Source organism: Pygocentrus nattereri, chromosome 4, assembly GCF_015220715.1.
Source record: "Pygocentrus nattereri isolate fPygNat1 chromosome 4, fPygNat1.pri, whole genome shotgun sequence".
In the NCBI taxonomy this organism is placed as follows: Eukaryota; Metazoa; Chordata; class Actinopteri; order Characiformes; family Serrasalmidae; genus Pygocentrus; species Pygocentrus nattereri.
Genome location: NC_051214.1, coordinates 41,186,663 through 41,209,203, shown reverse-complemented (window position 1 = coordinate 41,209,203; position 22,541 = coordinate 41,186,663). Strand labels below are relative to the sequence as shown.

At 42.1% G+C, this 22,541-nt stretch overlaps 3 protein-coding genes and 1 non-coding gene across 6 annotated transcripts in view; 2 read left to right on the top strand and 2 right to left on the bottom strand.

The window, feature by feature from the left end:
* Window positions 1-790: 790 nt before the first annotated feature.
* On the top strand, window positions 791-19,288 carry tdrd15 (tudor domain containing 15). 3 transcript variants are annotated; one of them, XR_001858995.2, is made up of 6 exons: window positions 791-922; window positions 3,876-4,006; window positions 10,863-16,414; window positions 17,263-17,291; window positions 18,322-18,494; window positions 18,777-19,288. XR_001858995.2 is itself a non-coding variant. In XM_017721710.2 (5 exons), exons 2-4 carry the CDS (start codon window positions 3,984-3,986, stop codon window positions 17,274-17,276), a joined length of 5,589 nt encoding a protein of 1,862 aa, XP_017577199.1. In that variant the 5' UTR covers window positions 791-922; window positions 3,876-3,983; the 3' UTR covers window positions 17,277-17,291; window positions 18,777-19,288. The 3 variants fall into 3 exon arrangements, 2 of the variants coding, with proteins under 2 accessions (XP_017577199.1, XP_017577198.1); XM_017721710.2 differs by lacking the exon at window positions 18,322-18,494; XM_017721709.2 differs by having other exon boundaries at window positions 18,322-19,288.
* LOC119263264 (zinc finger BED domain-containing protein 4-like) lies at window positions 8,966-15,984 on the bottom strand. The gene is made up of 2 exons (XM_037538087.1): window positions 15,919-15,984; window positions 8,966-9,266 (listed from the first exon to the last, which is right to left on the bottom strand). Exons 1-2 carry the CDS (start codon window positions 15,926-15,928, stop codon window positions 8,986-8,988), a joined length of 291 nt encoding a protein of 96 aa, XP_037393984.1. The 5' UTR covers window positions 15,929-15,984; the 3' UTR covers window positions 8,966-8,985.
* A 63-nt stretch (window positions 19,289-19,351) lies between the features above and the next one.
* trnal-cag lies at window positions 19,352-19,434 on the bottom strand. The gene has a single exon. It is a non-coding gene; the product is annotated as a tRNA-Leu (tRNA).
* Window positions 19,435-22,231: 2,797 nt separating this feature from the next.
* Window positions 22,232-22,541, top strand: part of igf2r (insulin-like growth factor 2 receptor) — a 48,894-nt gene continuing 48,584 nt past the window's right edge. The window contains exon 1 of the mRNA XM_017721711.2: window positions 22,232-22,451. Within this exon, the coding sequence (XP_017577200.1) occupies window positions 22,327-22,451 (125 nt within the window). The 5' untranslated portion in view covers window positions 22,232-22,326. The remainder of the gene's footprint in view (window positions 22,452-22,541) is intronic.

Here is a 22,541-nt window from a genome sequence, read left to right as displayed (position 1 = left end):
ACATCTGGCATGACTGTGGACGACTTATCGGTCTTTGCATTGCGGCCAGCTCCACAGGGTGTTACAGTCCTGTGTCACATCAAGCGAGACATGAAGACCACAGACAACAGCCTCCACCCCATATTTCACATTTACCTGGAGGAAGAGGATGGCAAGAAGGTCATAAGGGGACAGAGAGATCAGGGATAGACACAGCATGTACTTTATTCCATTTGTATAGATAACAGTTTGTCATTTAGTGTCAGAAACCATATAAGCAAGTTTATTTGAGATTAACAATTTGAAACAGTCTGAAAGTGTATGATTTAGACCTGCAGTTAGTACCGTGCTAATTGGTGGGGTGTAAGCTACCATTTGGTAGTTACATAAGGAGCATAAAGGAGGGGAGGTTGATTTTTCACCATACCACTCTGTTTTAGCACTTAGCAGAGTCAGTGGACTGGGGTCACACTGTCTGCAGGACAACACATTGAAGGAGGAGTTTCTGAATATCTTCACTGTGGAAGGAGTCCCGTTTTCAGCGTTCTAAAACGCAGTTTGGACAAAACGCATAGAAAAAAAAGCTACGTTTTAAAAAATACCAGTGGAAGTGTGGACAAGGCCTTAGACCAAATGGCAAACGGCTCCCTACTCCCAATGAAGTTCACTTGATGACGTGAACACGAACAGTGCATAATATGTCTATGCACTATTTTGCATAGAGGTGTAGATTTCTTAACTCACATAGTGCGCTATATAGGGAGTGAGGGGGCATTTGGGACTCAGCCATAGTGTTTGAGGGTTAAAACGTTTCTACCCTCCATGTAATCAAATATCGCGCGGCCACTCGAGCGGTATGTTTGGAGCTGAGAGCGCAGAAACAGCGCTCGGCAGAGTCAGCGGTCTGAGTTTACACAAGGCGAGAACCGTGTTCCGCTTTAAGGTAAAATGAAAGCAAAGCTTAGAGCTTTTTATCCCAATATGCTAAAACGACACGCTGGTTACCGCCAACGTGTCGCTAGCTTAGCATTACGTCCCGGAGAGGTTAGCTGACTAACTAGGCTAGCTTGGCTAACTTCGTTTCTCCGAGGTTGACCATCAGCTGAGGCCAATAACATTTTGTCGGCTTCTGCGGGGCCTTTTCAGTTAGTTTGCCACCCGCTATTAAATACACCAGAGGAAGAATTTGTCCCCTCAGGGAAGAGCTGCATGTACTCACCTTTACTGTAAATCATGGATTTAGTTCCGTTTTCTGCGTGTTGGTACCGACGTTTAATCCTGTTTACCAAACGGCACCGTAATCACGAGGACACTAAAGCAATCCTACACAAACCTGTTTCTAAAAAGCCGTGAAATATTGATAATTATATTTTACGAGACTGAAATTCGCTTCTTTTTCGAAATTCCTGTTCCACCTTAAACGCTGCAGCAATTACATGCAAGTGTCTGAGGGACCGTTTAAGGTGGAACGAGAAATTCGAATAAGAAGCCAGTTTCAATAATGAAGCGAGAAAACAATCCTGGACGAATTCTTTATGGTTTTACCACATAACAAAGACGTGAAACTCTCAGAAAGCGATGTTAATAGGTTATGTAAGCTAGTTAGCGTTAGCTAGTTTGCTAACGTTAGCGCAAGGTGAATGATCACCTAGAGCTGCTTTCTAACCACTAGCTAAGCTAACTAGCCAGCGCAGTGCAAGGGCGACGTTGCTGTTAATAAAGTTTTTGTTACTGTTAATTCCATACAGGTGAATACAAATCAGGACTTATTGGGCACAAGTACGATCAGAGTCCTAACTTTGTTACTTACAACACAAAATACAAAATCGCAACGGCCAGCAAGTTTAGCAGGCCAGCTAACCGGTAGCCTTGGTTTTACACGTGGTCTAAACATGCTGCATAGACTGTAATGATCCAGCCTCAGTGATCCAGACTTGGTATATAACTAACATTTAATATGTTTATCCATACCAACAAGGGAGTATGCAGTTAATGTGCCAGACACCCTCAGACTGACTTAATTTAGTTTGCTGTGATGCGTTAAACCAGCCAAATAACTACCTAACTAATCAGTTATGGAGTCAAATTAGGGTCTTTAATGGTGACGAGAAAAAAATATATCGCAAATATAAGATTAGCATTTTGCATTTTACATTCCTATTACGTTCCTATTTACGTTCCTATCACGCCTCTTTCCCCGCCCCCACACAGAGGGTAAAACCGGAGCAAAGAAAAGAGAGAAGCGCGAAAAAAATTATGATCGTAAATGCGAAACGCAAAGAAAAGCAGTGTGACGCGCAAACAAAATAAAGAAACGCAAAAGAGGGAAAGTATTGCAAAAAAAAAAGCACCAACATAAAATGTGAAACGCAAACAAAAGAAAGAAACGCAAAAGGGAGAAAGTATTGCAAAAAAAAGCAGCAACATAAAATGTGAAACGCAAAGAAAAGCAGTGTGAGGCGCAAACAAAAGAAAGAAACGCAAAAGAGGGAAAGTATTGCAGAAACAAAATAGGAACGTAAAATGCAAAATGCTAATCTTATATTTGCGATATATTTTTTTTCTCGTCACCATTAAAGACCTTAGTTTGACTCCATAATCAGTCATCTTCCTTTGTAAATGTGCTTAAAGAGATCGACTTTTTTTTTTCATGAGGAAACACTGCATAATTAAATAGTTGAGATGTAAACAAAGTGATTCAGAGTGGTTTGATGTGGAATGCTCCGTTCTAGAGAAATGTGCCAAGTTGTAAGTGTTCGCAGTGGTGGTGATGGGAACCAGACGTCCGGAGCGTTTAATGCTGCAGTAAGTTATTACTAGGGCTGCAAGGAATGATTATTTTGGTAGTCGACTAAACTGTTGCTTATTTTTTCAATTAGCCTATTAGTTAACTGCCATGCCCTCAATCTCAGCTTTTTATGGGTGTGGCTCCTGTTCCTGTTTTTCCTCACCTGCTTGATGGCTTAATTCACTGTATTTGTAACGTTAATACATGTAATTTCAATAAATTGAAATAATCCAATTTAATAATCCAAATTAAAATGCAACAAGGATGTCAAATAAAGATAATGTGCCACAATTTAACTCAAAATAGCAGCTTCTGCACCAGTATGGGGGCTGTTAGGTTGCAGAAGTCATAACTTTGCTTGTTAAAAACAAACTATGTAATAAGATTGCTTAAAGTGACATTCAATTACGTGATAGTAAAAAAATAGTCCATTCTATATAAAATCCTGCTAGGTCTGAAAGTCCAAAGGTTCAGATAGGCTTAAAAAAAAAACCTACCAGTACAAAACAACTAGTAGTAATAGTTTACAAAAGCTCTAAATTGCAGTGTAGGCACATGAGCATGTTGACGTGCTCTGGAGTGAGGCTGGCTCTCTTCTTTGAGGTGATGTTCCCATGCGTAAGCTTTAACTGATTAAAGAATAACGTGGTAGAAAACACTTATCCTTTTCGAGTAGCGTTAGGCCTGATTCACACATGCTGCATCTGCCTGGAATGAGTGATGAGGCAGTGGGAGCGCTATAACTTGGAACATGCTTTCATAAATACAGTGTTTGTGGTACAGAGCGGAGCAGCGTGATACAGACATTCCTGTTTCCAGAAGGGTAAATGGTCACATTAGTCATTCTGCGTCGTTCGTGTCACCCAGACGTAGTAAGTGAGAATTAGATGTCACGGTTCCAGAGTGCTTGCGTTTCAGATGCTCTTGCTTTACCGTAGTGCTGCATTGAAATGACGACTCTTTAGTGTCTGCATTTGATGTGTTTCATTGGTTTATTTTTGCTGAAATGCTCCCATACTTTTGAAAGTTTTGGTCTCACTTTTTTGCCTTGACTTTTTCACACCTTCTCAGCTGCGCCATCATTCAAATATGTTCTTTGTTTGTACAGAATGCAGTCAGGCCCGTGGAAGCGATACCGGCCCCAGCACTTCCTGTAGCACTTTGCAGTTACAAATTACAAGACAATTTATCAGAACAGTGCCTGTAGCTGATTCAGATGGACTGGAATCAAGTGGACAGGTAAGGAATTTTGTCTAACTCTTCTTCAAAGCATTACGAGTTCTACGTTGTCCTGTATTTTACCAAAGTGAATTTGAAATTCAAATAACTTTGCTGAAGCAGCAGTTAGTCACTTCACAGCAATTACCAAAGAGGCTGTGCTGACCGGTGGGGCACCACATGCACACCCTCTGTTGTCAGGCTTATCTGCATAACCTGTCTTATTGACAATTGCAGTTTTTTTTAAACTAGATAATATCATGCTCATCATTTTTAGATATCGCCCAAACCTAGTTTGGCTAGTGCTGGAAAAATAATTGATGCACCATTACACCAGGTTAGATATTTGTTATGCCTTGCAGAACATTCGAGGTGATTTCTTGTTGAGCTAAATTGTGGACAGAGCAAAGCATCTTAGATCGCAAGAGTGTTAGGACACTTTGGGACAACATGGTTAATACTATGTTTAGGTTGTGCAAATATGTTTAAAGTAAACGGTAAAGTCATGTGTACACTCTTAAAGTGCTGGATCAGATCCATCCATCCATCCATCCATTATCTTCCGCTTCTCCGGGTTCGGGTCGCGGGGGCAGCATCCTAAGCAATGAGGCCCAGACCTCCCTTTCCCCAGCCACTTCCACTAGCTCTCCAAGGGGGATTCCGAGGCGCTCCCAGGCCAGCTGGGCGATATAGTCACGCCAGCCTGTTCTGGGTCTTCCCCGGGGTCTCCTCCCAGGTGGACTTGCCTGTGACACCTCCCGAGGGATGCCTCCTAACCAGATGCCCGAACCACCTCAACTGGCTCCTCTCGACGTGAAGAAGCAGCGGCTCTACTCCGAGTCCCTCCCGGATGACCGAACTTCACATCGTATCTCTAAGGGAGAGTCCAGACACCCTGCGGAGGAAACTCATTTCAGCTGCTTGTGTTCGCGATTTTACTCTTTGGGTCATTACCCAAAGCTCATGACCATAGGTGAGGGTGGGAACGTAGATTGACCGGTAAATCGAGAGCCTTGCCTTATGGCTCAGCTCTTTCTTTGCCACAGCAGACCGGTAAAGGCCGCTTCACACTCGGCTGCAAACTGATCCAGCGAAAGCTTAAGTTCGCGGCCTGATGTCCCCAATAGGACCAAATCATCTGCAAACAGCAGCGATGTGAACTTGAGGTCACCAAACCGGACACTCTCCATCTGTCTTACTTACAGTCTGACTTACTGCTGGCTATGCGAACCAAACTCCAGCTTTGTTTGTACAGGGCCTGAATGGCTCGTAGCAAAGAGCCATGTACCCCATACTCCTGAAGCACCTCCCACAGAATACGGGGAACACAGTCGAATGCCTTCTCCAGATCCACAAAGCACATGTGGAGTGGTTGGGCAAACTCCCATGCACCCTCCAGAATCCTGGAGAGGGTGAAGAGTTGGTCCAGTGTTCCACGACCAGGGCGGAACCCGCACTGCTCCTCCTGAATCCGAGGTTCGACTATAAGCTGGACTCTCTTCTCCAGTACCCCTGCATAGACCTTACCAGGGAGTCTGAGGAGTGTGATTCCTCTGTATTTGGAACACACCCTATGGTCCCCCTTTTTAAAAAGAGGCACCACCACCCCAGTCTGCCAATCCAGTGGCACCGCCCCCGATGTCCATGCAATGTTGAAAAGGCGTGTCAGCCAAGACAGCCCCACAACATCCAGAGCCTTAAGGAACTCAGGACAGATCTTATCCACCCCTGGAGCCTTGCCACCAAGGAGCTTTTTAACTACCTTAGCGACTTCAGCCTCAGTAATGGACAAGCCTATTCCCGTGTCCCCAGACTCTGCCTCCTCACTGGAGAACGTGTCGTGGGATTGAGAAGGTCCTCAAAGTATTCCTTCCACCGCCCAATGACGTCTTCAGTCGAAGTCACCAGCACACCATCTCCACTGTATACAGTACTAGTGGCACACTGCTTCCCCCTTCTGAGTCGTCTGACGGTTTGCCAGAATCTTTTCGGAGCCAACTTAGTCACTTTCCCAGGCCTCACCAAACTCCTCCCATACCCGGGTTTTTGCCTTGGCGAGGACTGAAGCCGCAGATCCCTTGGCCTGTCGATACCTGCCAGCTGCCTCTGGTGTCCCACAGGCCAACCAAGGACTCTAAGAACGCTGGGTACTCTGAACTGCTGTTCGGGGCATAAGCACAGACAACAGTCAGGACCCGTTCCCCAACCCGAGGGCGTAGGGAAGCTACCCTCTCATCCACCGGAGAAAACCCCAACATACAGGCACCGAGTCAAGGGGCTATGAGAAAGCCCACACCTGCCCGCCGCCTCTCACCATGGGCAACTCCAGAAAAGAATAAAGTCCAGCCCCTCTCAAGGAGATTGGACGCAGAGCCCAAGCTGTGTGTTGAGGTGAGCCTGACTATATCTACCTGGTATCTCTCAACCTTGCGCACCAACTCAGGCTCCTTCCTCTCCAGTGAGGTAATATTCCAAGTTCCAAAAGCCAGTTTCAACAACCGAGGATCAGAACGCCAAGGCCCACGCCTTCGGACACTGCCTGATCCACAACGCACCAAACCCCTACTACTGCCCCTCCCATCGGTGGTGGGTCGATAGGAGGGGGGACTCATGTAATTCCTTCGGGCTGGGCACCATGAGTAAATGCCCGGTAACCCTGATCTGGGCAGGGTACACAGGGTTTGCCCTGGGAGACCCTACCAGGAGCTTTTGCTCCAGACAACATAGCTCCTAGGATCATTCAAGCACGCAAACCCCTCCACGATGATAAGGTGGTGATCCATGGAGGGGTCAACCTGATTAATATAAAATTATTAAAGATCATAATTATGCTTTTTTTCATGCTGAATTACATTTTAGTTCATACTATGGAATAGGGCTGGACGATATGACAAATTTATATCACAATATATTTCTTAATTTCGGTCAATACGATATAAATCCGATATCGATGTGAACTACATAAAACCACAGAAAACTGCCAAGAACATCCACAACGAATGTCTGTACCTACAAACTTCTGAAAAATAAATTTGCCAAGTCTATGAACCCTCCTCCCCATGTAAGCTTTTAGAAATACAAATGGTACAAATCAAACAGTGCTCACCTTTTATTTGTATTCAGCCTTAATATACGAACAAGAAACATGACATTGCCTTCAAATAAGCATAAACGTCTTGGCTTTGTCAATATTAGTATCTTCAAACTACAACATGGGCTGATTATCTTATTCTTATGTACATTGTTACGTTCCCCTCAGATGTAGCTGGGGGAGGAGAGGAGGAGTAACAAAATAATATGGCATGGCATGTAAAGTAGGAATGGAGGGAAGGGCACCAGTACACAGTAGTGATGTTTACATCAAAACTTTTACTTCGCTTCCATTGGTAGCTGTACATAACAGGAGCACAACAGGAGCATATATACATTGAGAAAAAAACAAAAAGAATAACAACACATTCAATATGAAAACTAATAAAGTCATACCAGCCACAAAGGGGACGGTGCCAAAGAAGTGAACAAAACAAGTCTAACCTACCTAACCAATACAGCTACTCCTGTCCCCAAAATACAGCGGGTGGCACTCGCCCCTTACCTAGTGTGTCTAGACGACTATAATGCATGCAAATGTATAGGCGCTCCCAACTTGCCTGTCCACACTTCATGCTGGAAAGAGGAAAAAGAAGCAAAGAGAGAGAGAGACGGAACATATGAGAGAGATGGTACTGACTACATTTACAAGGACACTACAGCAGACTTTCGTTAAGTGTCTCTGACATGCTGAATGCTCCCCTCCATAACCGGCCACAGGTGATCCTTTTATCCACCAGACCCATCCCACAGCAAGAATCAGACCCTCTGATTGGTGGAGAGGAGAGAGCACTGCACCTCATCTGGTTAAGGAAAAAAAACAAACAAAAAAAAAAACACATTCAACACTGGCACGTAACACGCCCCCCCCCTAAAAGAAAGCAACATTAATTTGCGACATACATCATCAAGAACAAACCATGGTCCTAAAAATTATACACGAGAGCATCTGCCACAACATTACATACACCCTTCTTGTGTTTAACATCCAGTGTATAACACTGGCACGTAACACACATATAATGAATCAAAAGTGCTTCATCCAAGATAAGGAATATGAAAAGTGCTCAGAGTTTCTGCAGAATACAGAAAAATGAGCAGGCAACAATAAAAACATGTTGCTGGGGAAGGGATATGTTTGAGGGTTGATGATACCCTATGATGGGCCCTAGAGGTTTCTGGCAAGAAATACAAGCTGGTCTACATTATCTGGCTTCAAAGCTGCCATTTTACATGTAATGATGTTGCCACCTGTGCTAAAAATCCTCTCAGAGTGGGAGCTTGTGGCTTGAATGCACAAGTACTGCTTTGCCAGTTTGCTTACATTGGGGAAATTCTTTTGATAGACTTTCCACCAATCCAGAGGATCTGAGTCACTGTCAGCATCTGGAGCCAGAAGGTAGTTGCCGAGTTCCCTCTCAGCTGCCTGCTGTGCACTCAGATCTGCTGTATTGCTAGTGGTGGGCTTGTTTGAAAAAAAGCTAGCCAGAGACTGCTTTGCTTTCTTGGCTGGTGGCACTGCTGCAGAAGCTTCTCCCATGGCTTCTTCACTGGAATCTTCTACCCTTACCACAACAGCTCTCTCTCCCTTCAGCATCTCCAACATGGCTCTGTCTTTGATGTATTCTCTCTTCTCCTCCTGAGTGTACTGAAGCTTGAATCTTGGGTGAAACAAAAGATGCCATGTCAAGCAGATCATCCATTGCTGGGTCATCATACTTTTCATTGAGGTATCCCATCACTGTTGTCTTTATGGTCTGGGTGAGCGCTGTGTCATCCTCTGCTTCCTTCAAGATGGAGGTGTTGAAGAGATGCATGACTGGTTTTAGGAATGACACACTGACGTAGGACTCACCGGACAAGGCATCAGTGAATTCAAGAAGTGGGCTCAGAGCTGCATCTATAGAATCTCAAATATCCACATCTTGCCAGGTGGGAACCAGCGACCTGGTCTTCTTGTCTTTTGAGAGGACCTCTGTGATGGCCCTTTTCTGCTCAAGAACCTGCTTCACCATTTGTTGACGGGAGCCCCATCTTGTTGGTGTCTCGCTCACAAGCTTGTGCTTTGGCAAGTTATACTCCTCCTTAGCAGCTGCAAGGTCTCGCTTTTTCTTCCAGGAGAAGAAGGCAGCCACCATCTTTTTACAGATCCCAACTGCTCTCTCTACTCGCTTGTCTTGGTTAACTTTTTCTGTAGGTAGAGACAGAAAAATGTTGCAGTGTATAGTTCTCATTTGTAGCTGTATTGTAACTAAAATTTTTTACTTATATAATTTTACAGCAAAAACACAATTCTCCTACTTATTCACATTTTTGTTATTTCACACTTGATTTGGCAAACATCTGTTCCAACGGTAATAAAACACCTGAATTTGAGAGAATTGCTGTATGTATCACCCATACAAATATGTATTTCTTGACTAAAGATGAAATAAATAGCCTATAAAGTCACAAATCAGGGGAATTAAATCACCTAATCAAAACTTTAGGCCTACTAAGTAATATCTAGTGTCTGGGTATGGTATGGAGCTTTATGCTGAGTAGTGAGCAGTCTGTGAAGGGTGAAGTGCAATGCTCCATTATACAGTACACTCGCCGAGTCCCCAGGAAACGAGGGCGTCGGCAAGTCCAGCAGCAATTGCTTCGCCCGTGTGATCCTCAGGAAAGTAGACCGTCTGGAGGGATAAGCTGACAAGCTTCCAGTCTTTGTCGATGAAGTGGACTGTCAGGCTCATGTACGGATAGGAGGTTCGGCTTGACCACAAGTCAGCTGTGGTCGCAAAATACGATGCTGACTACAGCTGCTCCTCCACCCTTTCTCTAACTTCACCATAAAGCTTGGGTATAGCTGTATCTGTATCTGGGGTCGATGACTGACATTTTCCTGAAGCCTACATTTTCCACTGTAAATCATGCATCGTGTCCTTAGCCAAGAAGTTTGTTACAGCTTTAGTGATATCTTTATGACGCTTGGCCTGTTTGTCATATGGCATGAACGCAGCTATCCGTGTTTGCTGCGTGGGATTCCCTTTGCTTGACACACCTGCTGGTGATGGTGGGGGTGCTGGTGATATCTCAGGGACAGGTTAGCTTAAACTTTTATGGTGCACACTGAAACCTGAAACCGGCACATTTTGCAGCACACTGAAACCTGAAGTTTATCAGATCTTTGATAGCCGAACCACTTCCACACCACTGAATTTGTCTTTCCTCTCTTATCATCTATTTCGTCTGCTTTATTATCACCCGTGGAAGCTCGGTCAGCGGTACTCATTTTACAGCTAGAACGTGCCGCGTTGGAGCCGAACCGAACCTAGCCTAGCCTGCTATTGCTGAGCAGTGGCTGCGTGCCTGTGGTGTATGTCATCAATCACTGTGCTTTGCTTTTTCAGTTCGGCTTGAATGTAATGAACTGATGGCAGCGCCCTGTAATGAACGTCAGCGCAGATGTTGTAAATAATATTTATTGAAATATTGGAAATGTGCCTAAAAATCATATCACCGTTATTGAAATATTTTCTATAGCGATATATATTGATATTGAGTTATTGTCCAGCCCTACTCTGGAAATCACCTTGCAAAACCTATTCTTAGAGACAGCTCTGACAGCTGGCCTACACCTGTAACTTGATCATTCAAGCTGTTAAAAAAATGACATATGTGATTGCTCATTTTGTTTTTCATGGTGTTATTATTTTGGTCCCAGAAACAGATTAGAATTTTAATGATGGACAGAAAATTACCCTGTTTTCCTGCTGTTTATTAAAGTATCTCAGTGTTCTCTTAGGTCAAACCAGGACTCACAGCTTCCTGCTCCATGCGCACTCTGGCCAGTGGACCTAAAGTTGACACACATTGACTGCAATCCTAGGGATACGTTGGTACACTTTCAAGGTCAATATGTTACCATCTGTGAACTGGACTACAACATTCTTCAAGTGGAAATTCAGAATGCCCTCAAAACAAAGGCATCTGTGGCTGTGGGAGAATTCTGTTTAGTGGAAGATATCATTTCTAATCGGTGGTACAGAGGAAGAGTTCAGAACAAACAGAGAGGTTTGTTCGATGTGTTCTTGCTCGATTATGGTAACGTCCTCACAGTTAATGGTGACCATTTGTCTGCTATTTCAGATGCCTTACTCTTGCTCCCACCTAAAATCGTTGGTGGGTTCTTTGCTAATGTGCTACCGGTTCGAGAATGTTGGGACTCAGTGTCAGAAAAATATTTTTTCTCCTTGATAGGCACTCATATCAAAGGATACATCCATGCTTTTCTGCCGTATAAATTCCTTATACTTGAAGCACCAGAAGTAACCAAAGATTTAATAAAACTAAGCTTAGGCAGACATGTTGATACTGACACCTTTCTGTTGCTGGTGGAAATGCTGGTAGAAGTACCGGTCCAACAAAGTGGCGAGTCAGTCCCAGATTTGCTGATTCAGAAGCAAACTGCACAAAAGTTTTCCTTTAGATCTTCAAGTTCAAAGAGTTTTGTAAACATTCTTTCATTCAGTGACTCAAAATTTGTTGGTGGGCAAAAGGAAAGAGCCAGGATAACAGCTGCGGTAAACCCTGGATTATTTTACTGTCAGCTTTCATCTGTGGCAAAGGATCTGCAGGAGTTGTCTGAAAAATTGGCAGCTGTGTGCGAGTCGAAGAGCAGTGACTGCAGAGCTAAGCCAGCTGAAAATTTGGGTTTACTCTGTGCAGTCAGAGGGAAAGACAAGAAGTGGCACAGAGGTTTTGTGCAGTGTCTACCTGTCAACTCTCAAGTTAAAGTTGTGTTTGTCGACTATGGATATTGCGAATCTGTAAAAGCTGAAAATGTCCTTCAGCTGCCATCGGATTTTCTTCTGACGCCAATCATGGCTCGTCCGTGTTCGCTTTCTTGTTTGAATACCAAAGATGAAGACACAAAGCGCCAGCAACTGGGGATTCTCAGAAATGCATTATTAGGCAGGGAGCTGGAGTTTACAGTTGATGGTTTCAATAAAGAGAGGAATGTCTTTGCAGTTACTCTCCACAGTGTTGATGGACACTCACCTATCAGAACCTTGCTGTCTGGTGAACTGACAAATGGTGTTCTTAAGAGTGAGCACAGCTTGAATTGCTATCCGGTGCAGTGCACAGATGAAAAAAAAAAGGTGAAAATCTCAGAGGATGTCTTCCCTGTTGAAGAAATACAAGATGGCTCTGTTTTTGAGGGTTATGTGGAGCACGTCCAGAATCCAAATGACTTCTGGATTAGAAAAGCAGGGCGTAACGACAGTTTTGAGGATATGATGAAGAAACTGACCGCTTACTTCAGTGGATTACAACTGCATGAGGAAATTCTTGACGATCCTGTACCTGGTGTTCTTTGCGGTGCAATGTATGAAAAAGACATGAATTACTATAGAGCTGTTGTGGTAGATGCTCTTGAAAACGGTGCTGAGGTTTTCTTTTTTGACTTTGGAAACACAGAAAAGGTGCCAAGCATGGTAATAAAGAAACTGCCCTGGGAATTTGCTGTGGAACCACAGTTTGCATTCAATTGTTCCTTAGGTCATGTGACCCCAGACGATGATTGCTGGACAGTGGCAGCAACTGATTTCTTCAGGAAAGTCACTTCAAATAAAGCCCTCCTGGTTCATGTCATACACAAGCGAAATGACACATTCATTGTGGAGTTGTATGAGAGTGGGACAGAGAAAAATGAGAGCATCGCAGCCCTTATGACAAGGGCAAATACAGCAGGATACTGGACATTTAACATGGCAGAAGCACCTGTTAAACCTGTAAAAGAAAATGAAACAAACAAGAAGAAATATCAGAATTTCAGTAGAGATGTGTGTCAAAGCCTTAATGGCAAAGAGAGACACCAAAAACATTTGGAAGAGCAAGTTAACACTCTGAAACACTCTGAAGCCAATTCTGTAGAAATGTTTAGACACCAAAAAATTCTGCCTGGATCCGAATTAAGTGTTTTGTGCTCGCATGTCACTTCACCTTCAGATTTTTGGTGTCAAAACAAGAAACAAAAAGCTGACTTGGACAGATTAATGGAGAAGTTACAGGATTTTTACCATACAACCACTCCTGGACTGCAGCCACATAGTTCATGTTGTGTTGTTAAGTTGCAACAGGATAATAAATGGTACAGGGGATACACACTTGAAGTTAAGAATGAGGAGGCTGAAGTGATCCTAGTTGACTATGGCAAGGTTGTCAAAGAAAGGTTGGACAACGTTCGAGCACTAATGCCGGAGTTCCTTGAACTTGAAGGACAAGCATTCAGATGCAGTTTGTACAACTTAATTGAACCAGATGGAGAAAGTGTGTGGTCCACAGAAGCTTGCACCTTATTCAAAGATTTTGTTTCCAGAGATTCATCTAAGCTGAGAATCAAAATTTTTTCTCAGCTCTTTATGATAAATAAGGGCTTCTGCAATGTTGTTGACCTGCAGACATCTCTTCAGTGGGCTACTGCGCATCTTGTGGAAAAGGGTGTTGCAGTAGAAATGAAGTGTCCAAAGCAACTGGTTCCATCTGCTTATCCTTGCTCTTTTGTTTATTCTTCATTCAACATTGGCATTGGAAGTAAGGAGTTGGTGTACGTTACTCATGTTGTCAGTCCTTGGGAAATCTATTTCCAGCTGGACACAAACTGTGCAATCATTGATGAGCTAATGGAGAGAACTACTAAAGAAAGTGAGGAATTGTTGAGTCGGCCACATTGTGCTGAAAGTGGCACTGTTTGCTTGACTAAATACTTTGGTGATGGCAAGTGGTACAGGTCATTGACTTGGCCTGCTCCGTCCAGTCAGCACTTGAATGTGTTTTTTGTAGACTACGGGAACAAACAGGTTGCTGAAAAACGCAATGTCTTGCCCATCTCCAGGAACGCAGTTGATTTACTATTGATTCCAATGCAAGCTCTGAGGTGCAGTCTCTCAGGTATTCCAAAAGATGAACATTTGCCTGAAGTCAATGCATGGCTTGAGAAGACCATTACCAACAAGGAACTTCAAGCGAAATTTGTAGCAAAAAATGACATTGGACATTTCATCTGTGATCTATTTGATGGAAACATGCACATCAATGAGAAGATCAAAGAGCTTTTTGAAATTCAGAGACCAAAGGATAGTGCTTCTCGTGGAAATTGTCATTGCAAAGAAGGCTTGAACGTGTCCTTAAATTTAGGTTTTAAGGCCACAAAAAATTGTCACATGGAAACTGTGGTCAAATTAAAGAGAGAATCAGACCATAGTAAAGTCACACAGGGGAATAGGCAGTCTAGCCAGAAGAAATCCTCTAAATTCAGACCCTCCCTTTTAAGCCACATTCTGAATTGTAGCTTCTCAAAAGATAACCAGAGCAAAGAGAACTACAAACGGAAACATAAAGGACAAATCAGTAGAACTGTGCAAAGGGAAAAGTACCACAGTCCACGCACCTCCAATGTACAGGCCTCCAAGATGTTGCCAAAAATGGGCGACCTACCAGATGTCAAGATGGAGCCAGGTTTTAGAGGTGTGGGGTTCATTTCACATTGTGACTCTTCTGAAAAATTCTTCATTCAGATGGACCATGATGAACAAACCATCCTTAAAATAGCAGAGGAACTAAACAGCAGCTTTTTCACAAAAAACATGGAAAACGTAACATCCAGTGTAAATGTAGGTGATCTTGTTGCAGCGAAGTTTGAATATGACCTGGCTTTATATCGAGCTCATATCACCGATGTGGCATCCAGCGGTGCCCTGACAGTTGAGTTTATTGACTATGGAAATACAGCAACTGTTGACAGGATGAACATTCACCTGCTGGCAAGCCAGTTTTTGTCTCATGCGAGGTTAAGCATCCCTTGTATGCTATCAAAATCTTACAAATTTGAGGATGCTGAGTGTTTAATCCAGGAAGCTCATTGTAAACCCCTGGCAGTTCAGTTTGTGCAGAATCATGGCTATGCATGGGAGGTGTGCATTGAGATTTTTGATCCTTTGCATGCCAGTGATGTGAAAGGTGAGAAGGTTCTAGCTATAGCCCAGTGTAAATCAAGGCAAGAGCTTCCTATAGCAAAAACGGTAACTAAAGATGAGGAACATAACCACACTTCCCTCTCAAGTGTCTGTGAAAAAAACAATGCAGAAATGTTCAGCATAACACAAGAAGCCAAAACAGTCACACAAACATGTGCACTTAATTTTAGAACACAAAAAAACAAGGTGGTCAAACAGAAAAGCTTTAGGAGAAGAAAGGAAATGAAAGTTGCAGATGATATGCAGAAACTACAAACAAAGAGAAAACCTAAGTATACCTACAAAGACCAAGATAACGAGAATCAATACAGATCATTTGTTAAGGTTCCAGAAAGTGTAGGCATGGATGAACAGGATGTTGGGGTAAAAGACGGTCTGCCAGTTTTAGATAAGCCAACATTAGTAGACACTTGCCCAGAGGACCTTATGGCTAACAAGGATCAGACAGAGCAGCTCTTCCTAGCACCTGTTAAAGTTGACTTTGAATACTCAGGATTTGCAGCAGCAGTCACCACACCTGGTGAATTTTATATTATTCTTGAGGACTTGCTTCTTACCATGAATGCTGTATCAGACATCCTTGAGAACCTGCCAGAAGTGTTGTCTTCATTGCCAGAAAGTAATTTGATTTCTGGCACAGGCTGTTTGGTGAGGTCCGGTGAGAAAAACAAATGGTGCAGAGCAGAGATAGTGCAGTGTAATGACGTTTCAGTGATCATAAATCTGGTCGATTATGGACATTATTCGCATTTTTCTCACCAAGATGTCAACAAACTTAAAAGACTTCCAGTTGAACTTGCTAGATTGCCGAAGATCACTTACCCCTGCTCATTGAGAGGAATCAAGCCAGCCGTGGAGAATCAGTGGTCTGACCATGCTGTCATCTTTTTCCAGGAATGTCTGTGTCAAAAAAATCTACACATATACTTCAGACAGTATGTTTCAGAGGCACAGTGGGAGGTTGATGTTATCACAGGAGGCAAAAATATTGCCAAAGAGCTTGTTGATGCTGGTCATGCATGTTACATAGACAGTGTGCTTGGAATCAGGTTCCAGCAAAGGCTAAGCCATAAAACAGTGTCTCACAATATCGCCAACATCATGATCAATGTTCCTGAACTTTTACTCAACGACCATGAACAAACACAATGCAAAAACGAGGAACTGCCTCAAGGAAATTTGGATGCATGGTCAGCTGATAATGTGGTCACGTTCAATGAAGAAATGTCCCAAGGCTGTAAGAGAGAGGGAAGTAAAATCTGCCACTTTGAATCTGGACAGATGACACATCATGGTTCATCATCTGGCTTAAGACAATGTAAGTATCCCATGATCTTTTTTTTTTTTTTTTACTTAAGGAAGAATAATGCAACAAAATGTGTTGTTATAAACTGCGTCACATCACAACATGCTTATATTGTCAGAAAAACTGCATTTTTCATTACAAAGAGAGTGTAATTAGTCCTGTTTAAATTTAGTGCAGCACATTGCATAAAGCACTGAATAAAATGGTTAATTGCAACTGGCTTTACTGGTGAATTGTGGTTTTCAAATGATCAAATCTCATAAAAACTAAATATGATGCATATTTTGCATCAGGATGATGTCTTGAAGTATAGTGATGCTTTATTTTCCCCTTATTGTTTGTCCAAGTGCATCAACAATGATGCTTAAAAATGAAGTGACTTATATGTTTATGAAACTCTGAACCTCGAGATCCACTAAATATAGTTATGTTGTTTGAGTATTATAACAAAGCTGTTGGTTTTTATCTTCTACACAATATTTGAAAACCTTTGTTCTATAAAACCCTGTTTGAGCTGGATTAGTTTTACATGCAGCAGCACCTTGTGATTCCAAAGTGTGACCCAAAATTAATTTCCTGTAGGAATGTGCAGTATCCATAGTCTGGCAAGTAATAATTCTAAATCATACAGATCCTGTTCAATTGCCCTCAAAGTAGTGTACAAATTATTTAAATTCTGTACTTGTTATTGAGTCAGGTGGTCTGTCTATGCTAGGAGGTGGAAAATGAGTAGTATTAATATGAAATGGCTGGTAAGATCCCAGATGACAGAGCAGCCCCTTGTAAAACTAATCCTGCTCGTTATCCCCCCCCGGTCTATTTGCTTGTCCTTAACCATTTTTCAACCCTGTTTTTCTAAGGCATGCTGATGTGAGGGACACCGTAATTTGTAAGTACAAAATGTGACTTCTGATTAAAGGAGGTGCTGAATTAACTGCATTTTATGCATGCTTTACATTTGCCTGTGATCCACCTTACGTAGTTTTCCAGTAACTATGTTTCTAATCATTTTATTTGTATATAGCTAAATTTAATTATAAAAAAATATTTACACTTGAAAAAATCTTCAATTGGAAATTACCCTGTAGCATGGCATGTACTACTCCGGGCTCGAGGAGGACGCTGGAGGCAAGATTCATGTTTGCAGCAGCCATTTTTGCTTATTTACCCAAAAAAAGTACACACAAACAAAACCAAACACTGCACTAAGCTGGCCACTTTTCAGTCTCCGTCTCGAGCTTTTCAGCGCTTCAGTCTCTGTTTTCTGCTGCTCGTCCCTCTGTCACTCTGTACCCTCTCAGCTCTTTTTAAAGGCGCTCACGCCAGATCAGAATCCGCTGGCTCTTAGTAAAGGCAGCGTGAGCACCTGAGCTGAGAGGGAACAAGAGCTTGCCGCACTTGCTCCTTCCTCTGGTGCCTCTAGTGGCCGGCACCAGCGTCACTGCTGAGTGTTCCTGCCGGCTCTCACGGCCGTCATCGTCGGGGCCTGGAGGGGCGGGCACATGCCACATATGCATTTGCACAAAATTTGTCATGTGACTGATTTTACTACACATGCCTCTTACAAGCACAACCAAACAGTGTGATAGAGACATGTAGTTGAAGAGCAGAGCATTTTAATAAGTATGCTGCAATTTTCAGCTCTTACAGAGAGAGATGATCAGAAAAAGACTACAGTCTTTCTAATAGGAAAGTGATCAGCTGTACAGCAAAGGAATGTGATATTTTGCATGGTTCAGAGGAAAAAGTAATAATTTGAATAAATAAGTCAGAATTATCTTATCAGTAGTACACATGCTGTGGCTTACATGATGTACGACTGATTTCATAATGTACAACATTTTTGTTGCTTAAAGTCTTTGATGGAAGCAAAAATCACAATGTTTTTAACACATTGTTTTTGTTTTTTTGGCTTGCAGTTGCATACAAAGTCGTTGGAAACCTACCTAATATGGAGACTTTAGAAACAACAGAAGCTCCAAAAACCTAAATAGGATTTTTTTTTGTTTAACACCTTTTATTGGGTCGTCATTGATGAAAAAGAAAATTGCTCCGCATTGTTAGTGTGTCCCTACAAAGGTGCACATTCTAGGTGAACATCTTTCTTGCAACAGATTGAAAAATACTTGGAATGCTTTTTCTATTTTACCATGCCATATATAATGGATGCCAAAAAATCTGAAAATAACCATCTGTGCGACTGCTACATTAACCTGCAGTAATTGATAGACATGGATCAGTGCAGATTGAGGTCCCAAGTGGTCATGTTTTCTGCTTTCTTGCCTTTAACAGAGCTTATAATTGCTGCAGATGTCAGCTGATCAATATGCATTCAGTTTGCATTTATTCATTAACTTAATTCTATTTATTTCAGCACATTGACAAAGTATCAGTGGAGTGGAGTCATCAGTGGAGCCTCAGCATCTGTAGAGCAAGTGTAACATCAGAAGCTGGCACTGTGATCATTTTGATTTTGTCTCAGTTTCATCAGTAGTTAAGTTCAAGTGTTTGATAAATATAATGAATGATCCCCAGATGTAACCACTGCACTGAAAAAACAGCTAGTTTTTTTGTAACAATGTTTTTTTCTTTTGTGTTTTTGCAACTATTCATCCACAAATAGGTTTTATCTTTTTTTTTTCTACCTTAAGATGAGTAATCATCATAAGTTGCATTTTAAGAATCTATGCATGTTTTAAGTTTTTGTGAGTGCATGATTAGGTCTGTTAATGTTTTGTGTTAAAGGGCACAGAAGTTCCTGGATTTATTTGTTTAGCATTGACATTCAGTTCAAAGTTGTGAATTATTAATTCAGACATGCATTTGTGGAATGTATGTGGAAGATCTGTGTGTAAAAAAATAATAATAATAAATGGAGGAATTGTACTTTTGTGTTTGTGAGTGATTCAGTATGTAGAGAAGTGTGGAAGTCGATAAAGGAAAATGTGTTGTCAGAAGTGGGATTCGAACCCACGCCTCCAGGGGAGACTGCGACCTGAACGCAGCGCCTTAGACCGCTCGGCCATCCTGACTGATGTTACACGAGCTGAGCATGAGTGCATATAAATGTGTGATAGACTACTTGTTAGAAAATACAGCCGTGTGAACTTTATTTGTTACTGCTGTGTTTTTAAGGCGGTTTTACTAGCGAGCAAAAGAAGTGGCCGATTCCTAAATGGCTCGCTAATCCTTATGTAGTACATTATACAAGTACTACTGCTGCGCCAAAAACTGCATTATACAGGTAACAGCCATTTGGGATTCAGCTACGTTAGCGCAGATCCCTGTTGGGTAAATAGTGTAGTTGGTGTTTTGCTGAAGTCTCGATTATTTAAACTCGCATGGTGCACTATTTAGGGAATAGGGAGCCGTTTGAGAGGCAGGCAGTGTGTAGTTTCTATCGGAGGGTTAGCCGATGGTGGGTTAGCCGATGTTGACCTAAATATGAAATTTACTTGAAGTATTTAAAATAACTTGTAGGCTTTCTGAATCGCTTGCACATGAAAGACCAAAGATAGCTGTTTTTTTTCTTGGAACAAGGTTTTGTGTGAAAGCAAGACATCCATTCTACATCCATAGTACATTCTACATAAATGTTTACCACAATACAACTTAAAACGTTTTTTTGCATTAATTTAAAAATTATGTTGATTTTGTAATCATGTTATTTTCATCTGTCAATATGAATTGCCCTCTATTCATTTCTTAAACATGTTAATTTAACAATTAATTTTTTTTCCATATTGTAAGTATACAGCAGAAAATGTATAAACCAAAACACAATAGCTGATAGGAATTGGATCAAATAAAAATGAGATATAGATTTGTTTTAAATAGCCTTGAAATTGTCCATATTTAGTTTTTTAAAATATTGATTTCTTAAACAAGAAGACCACCATTAAAGATGTGCCACTGACAGTAAACAGTGGTTGTGTTTGAAATATTGCTTGCATTAGGGGTGGTACCATGCTTCCGAAATAGGTGTGACCAGAAAAAAAAAGCCACACAACTGGGTGACTGACAAAATGAAGCAATCTTTCATGTTAATAATATCTCTATGAACCTGTTCATGAGGAGTCTGCGTGTTTGTTTTGACTGCCCTTCACTGGGTTCAGCCTCAGAGAGTGAACTCTGCTGACCAACATCTCTGAAGAACTTCAGGCTCTTTTCATTCCCAGTTCATTTGCTAATTTCTGTTCCACAGTTTGTTTTTTTCTGTAATATTTTCTTTTTCATTTGGTTTGGTAGGTGTTACACTGTAGTTGTTCCTGTGTAGGCCAGATATTTTATAGGTGCACGTGCTGTTATTCAAATTTACCTCCATGAAAACGGAAAGAGAAAATAGAGGTGCTGAACATTTATTACAAACAAAGCAATTCTAAGGAAATAATGAACCTTGATATCTGTTTCTCTATGATAAGTTTACCGTTGTGAGTTTAATCCGGTCGCTAATGCTTGGCCAATAATACATGAATCAGATCGAAATCAAACGCACATCTTCGCTGTTATTTTATTACTCGCCAGCCCTCTGCTGTTTCTAATAGCAGCTTGTGCTTCAGGAATAATCTGAGCGTCTTTACAAAATGAACTGTTAAAACAGGCTTATTATGCAGACAGCACAGCACTGATGAACCCTGAATAAACCATGCTGTAGTACTGAATTCTCACATTTTGTGTGACTCATTACTAAAATGCGATCCCATCAAACTGAAGCAGAGGTGACTACAAGCTGACCAAGACCCTTGATTATGGCTGAATATGGCTGGAGTGTTCACATGTCAAAGTGGACTGGACTAAAGAAGAAGTTTGATTCACATCAAACCAGGTGGGGATGAAAGTGCCCTTAAGTTTACAAATGTAGCGGTAAGAAATGTTCGAACTGACATTTAGAAATTCACAATGTAGTGGCATGAACTGTGATCAAGTGCATGAGATCATGGATTAGTGAACTGCAGCTCCTCTCACACACGAACACACACGAAGACTTGTGAAGGCCCCTGACTTGAAAAGAAGGTTCTGATTGGTGAGGGTGTTTTTGTTTCTTGCCTGTATTGTAGCGTGTTCAATAAATGTTTTTTTAGATTCTCTAGCGCTTATTGGGTGTGAGAGAGATGTGAGCTATCAGGGGGAAACGTCTGCTTATACACGGCATTGCTGTGGCCGACAACAGCTCAGAAATAAAGCACCACTACTCGGACGAAAGCCGTGTCTCTGAATAGCGGCGAACACTGCAATATATTTGTGCTCTGTGCAGGTTAGAGCTGAGATTCCCTTTATGATGGAAGTGATCGGACAGAAAGCGGTGGATTGCCTGGTTTGCTCAGAACAGTTTGATATTTCCTTACATTGGACACATGAATAAAATGAAAGGGGGTATTTTGTTCTGCTGGCCTTGATGGGAGTTTGCTTACTTTGTGCCTTTAGAGAAGTTAACTTTCTGCATTAACATGGTTAAAATAGTAACCTAAAAAATTTGGCCTGCTTAAAAACTTTGGACTCACAGAATGTTAAGAGCAGCCGGTGTTTTAAAATTATGTTTAAAATAAACAAAAGTGGCGATACAGTAATATACTGTAAAAACACACATTTAGGGGGGATATTGTGAATTGACAGTCGTAAAATGTAGTCAGGTTCCTTCTCTCTCCATACAATTAACTTTCGCTACATGGTGCACGAGATATGAATGAGGACGTCTGCACCCTACGTAGTGCACTTCGCGCCGATTTGAGACTCGCCCCCTGTTTTTCAAGCTTCGGTTTGAAACCACAGGATGACGAGGCGCAGTGAGACCACGTGGCCGCTATCATGTGTCTCCTCGTCATGTGATTGTAACAGCAGTAGTCAGTTCCTGCCTCCAGACTTGCTGTATCATGTCGGACCTTTCTCAGTGAGTCGGTCGTATTTGGAAGCAAGATAGAGGCAGTATGAGGGCTTGTAACTTGGCCCTGGTTCGCCGCGTCGCGGTTTTTGTTCTCTTCATCACCCTGCAGCGCTCCCTGTGCCTGGGGGAGGGGTCCGATGGCAGCCTGTGGTTTAGAGACCTTTGCAGGTGAGAACAGTAAGAAGCTCAGCTCAGGGGAAGCCCTTTGGCCTGCGCTTCGCTCCAGCAAATTGCAGGTGTAGGTCATCTGCTGCCTTT

What these genes read in the sequence shown, in the direction of transcription:
- tdrd15 (XM_017721710.2), top strand. Translation starts at nt 3,984, where the DNA reads ATGGACTGGAATCAAGTGGACAG. An exon ending in GACTGGAATCAAGTGGACAG is followed by an intron (nt 4,007 to 10,862) that starts GTAAGGAATTTT and finishes GTGTTCTCTTAG; the next exon opens with GTCAAACCAGGACTCACAGC.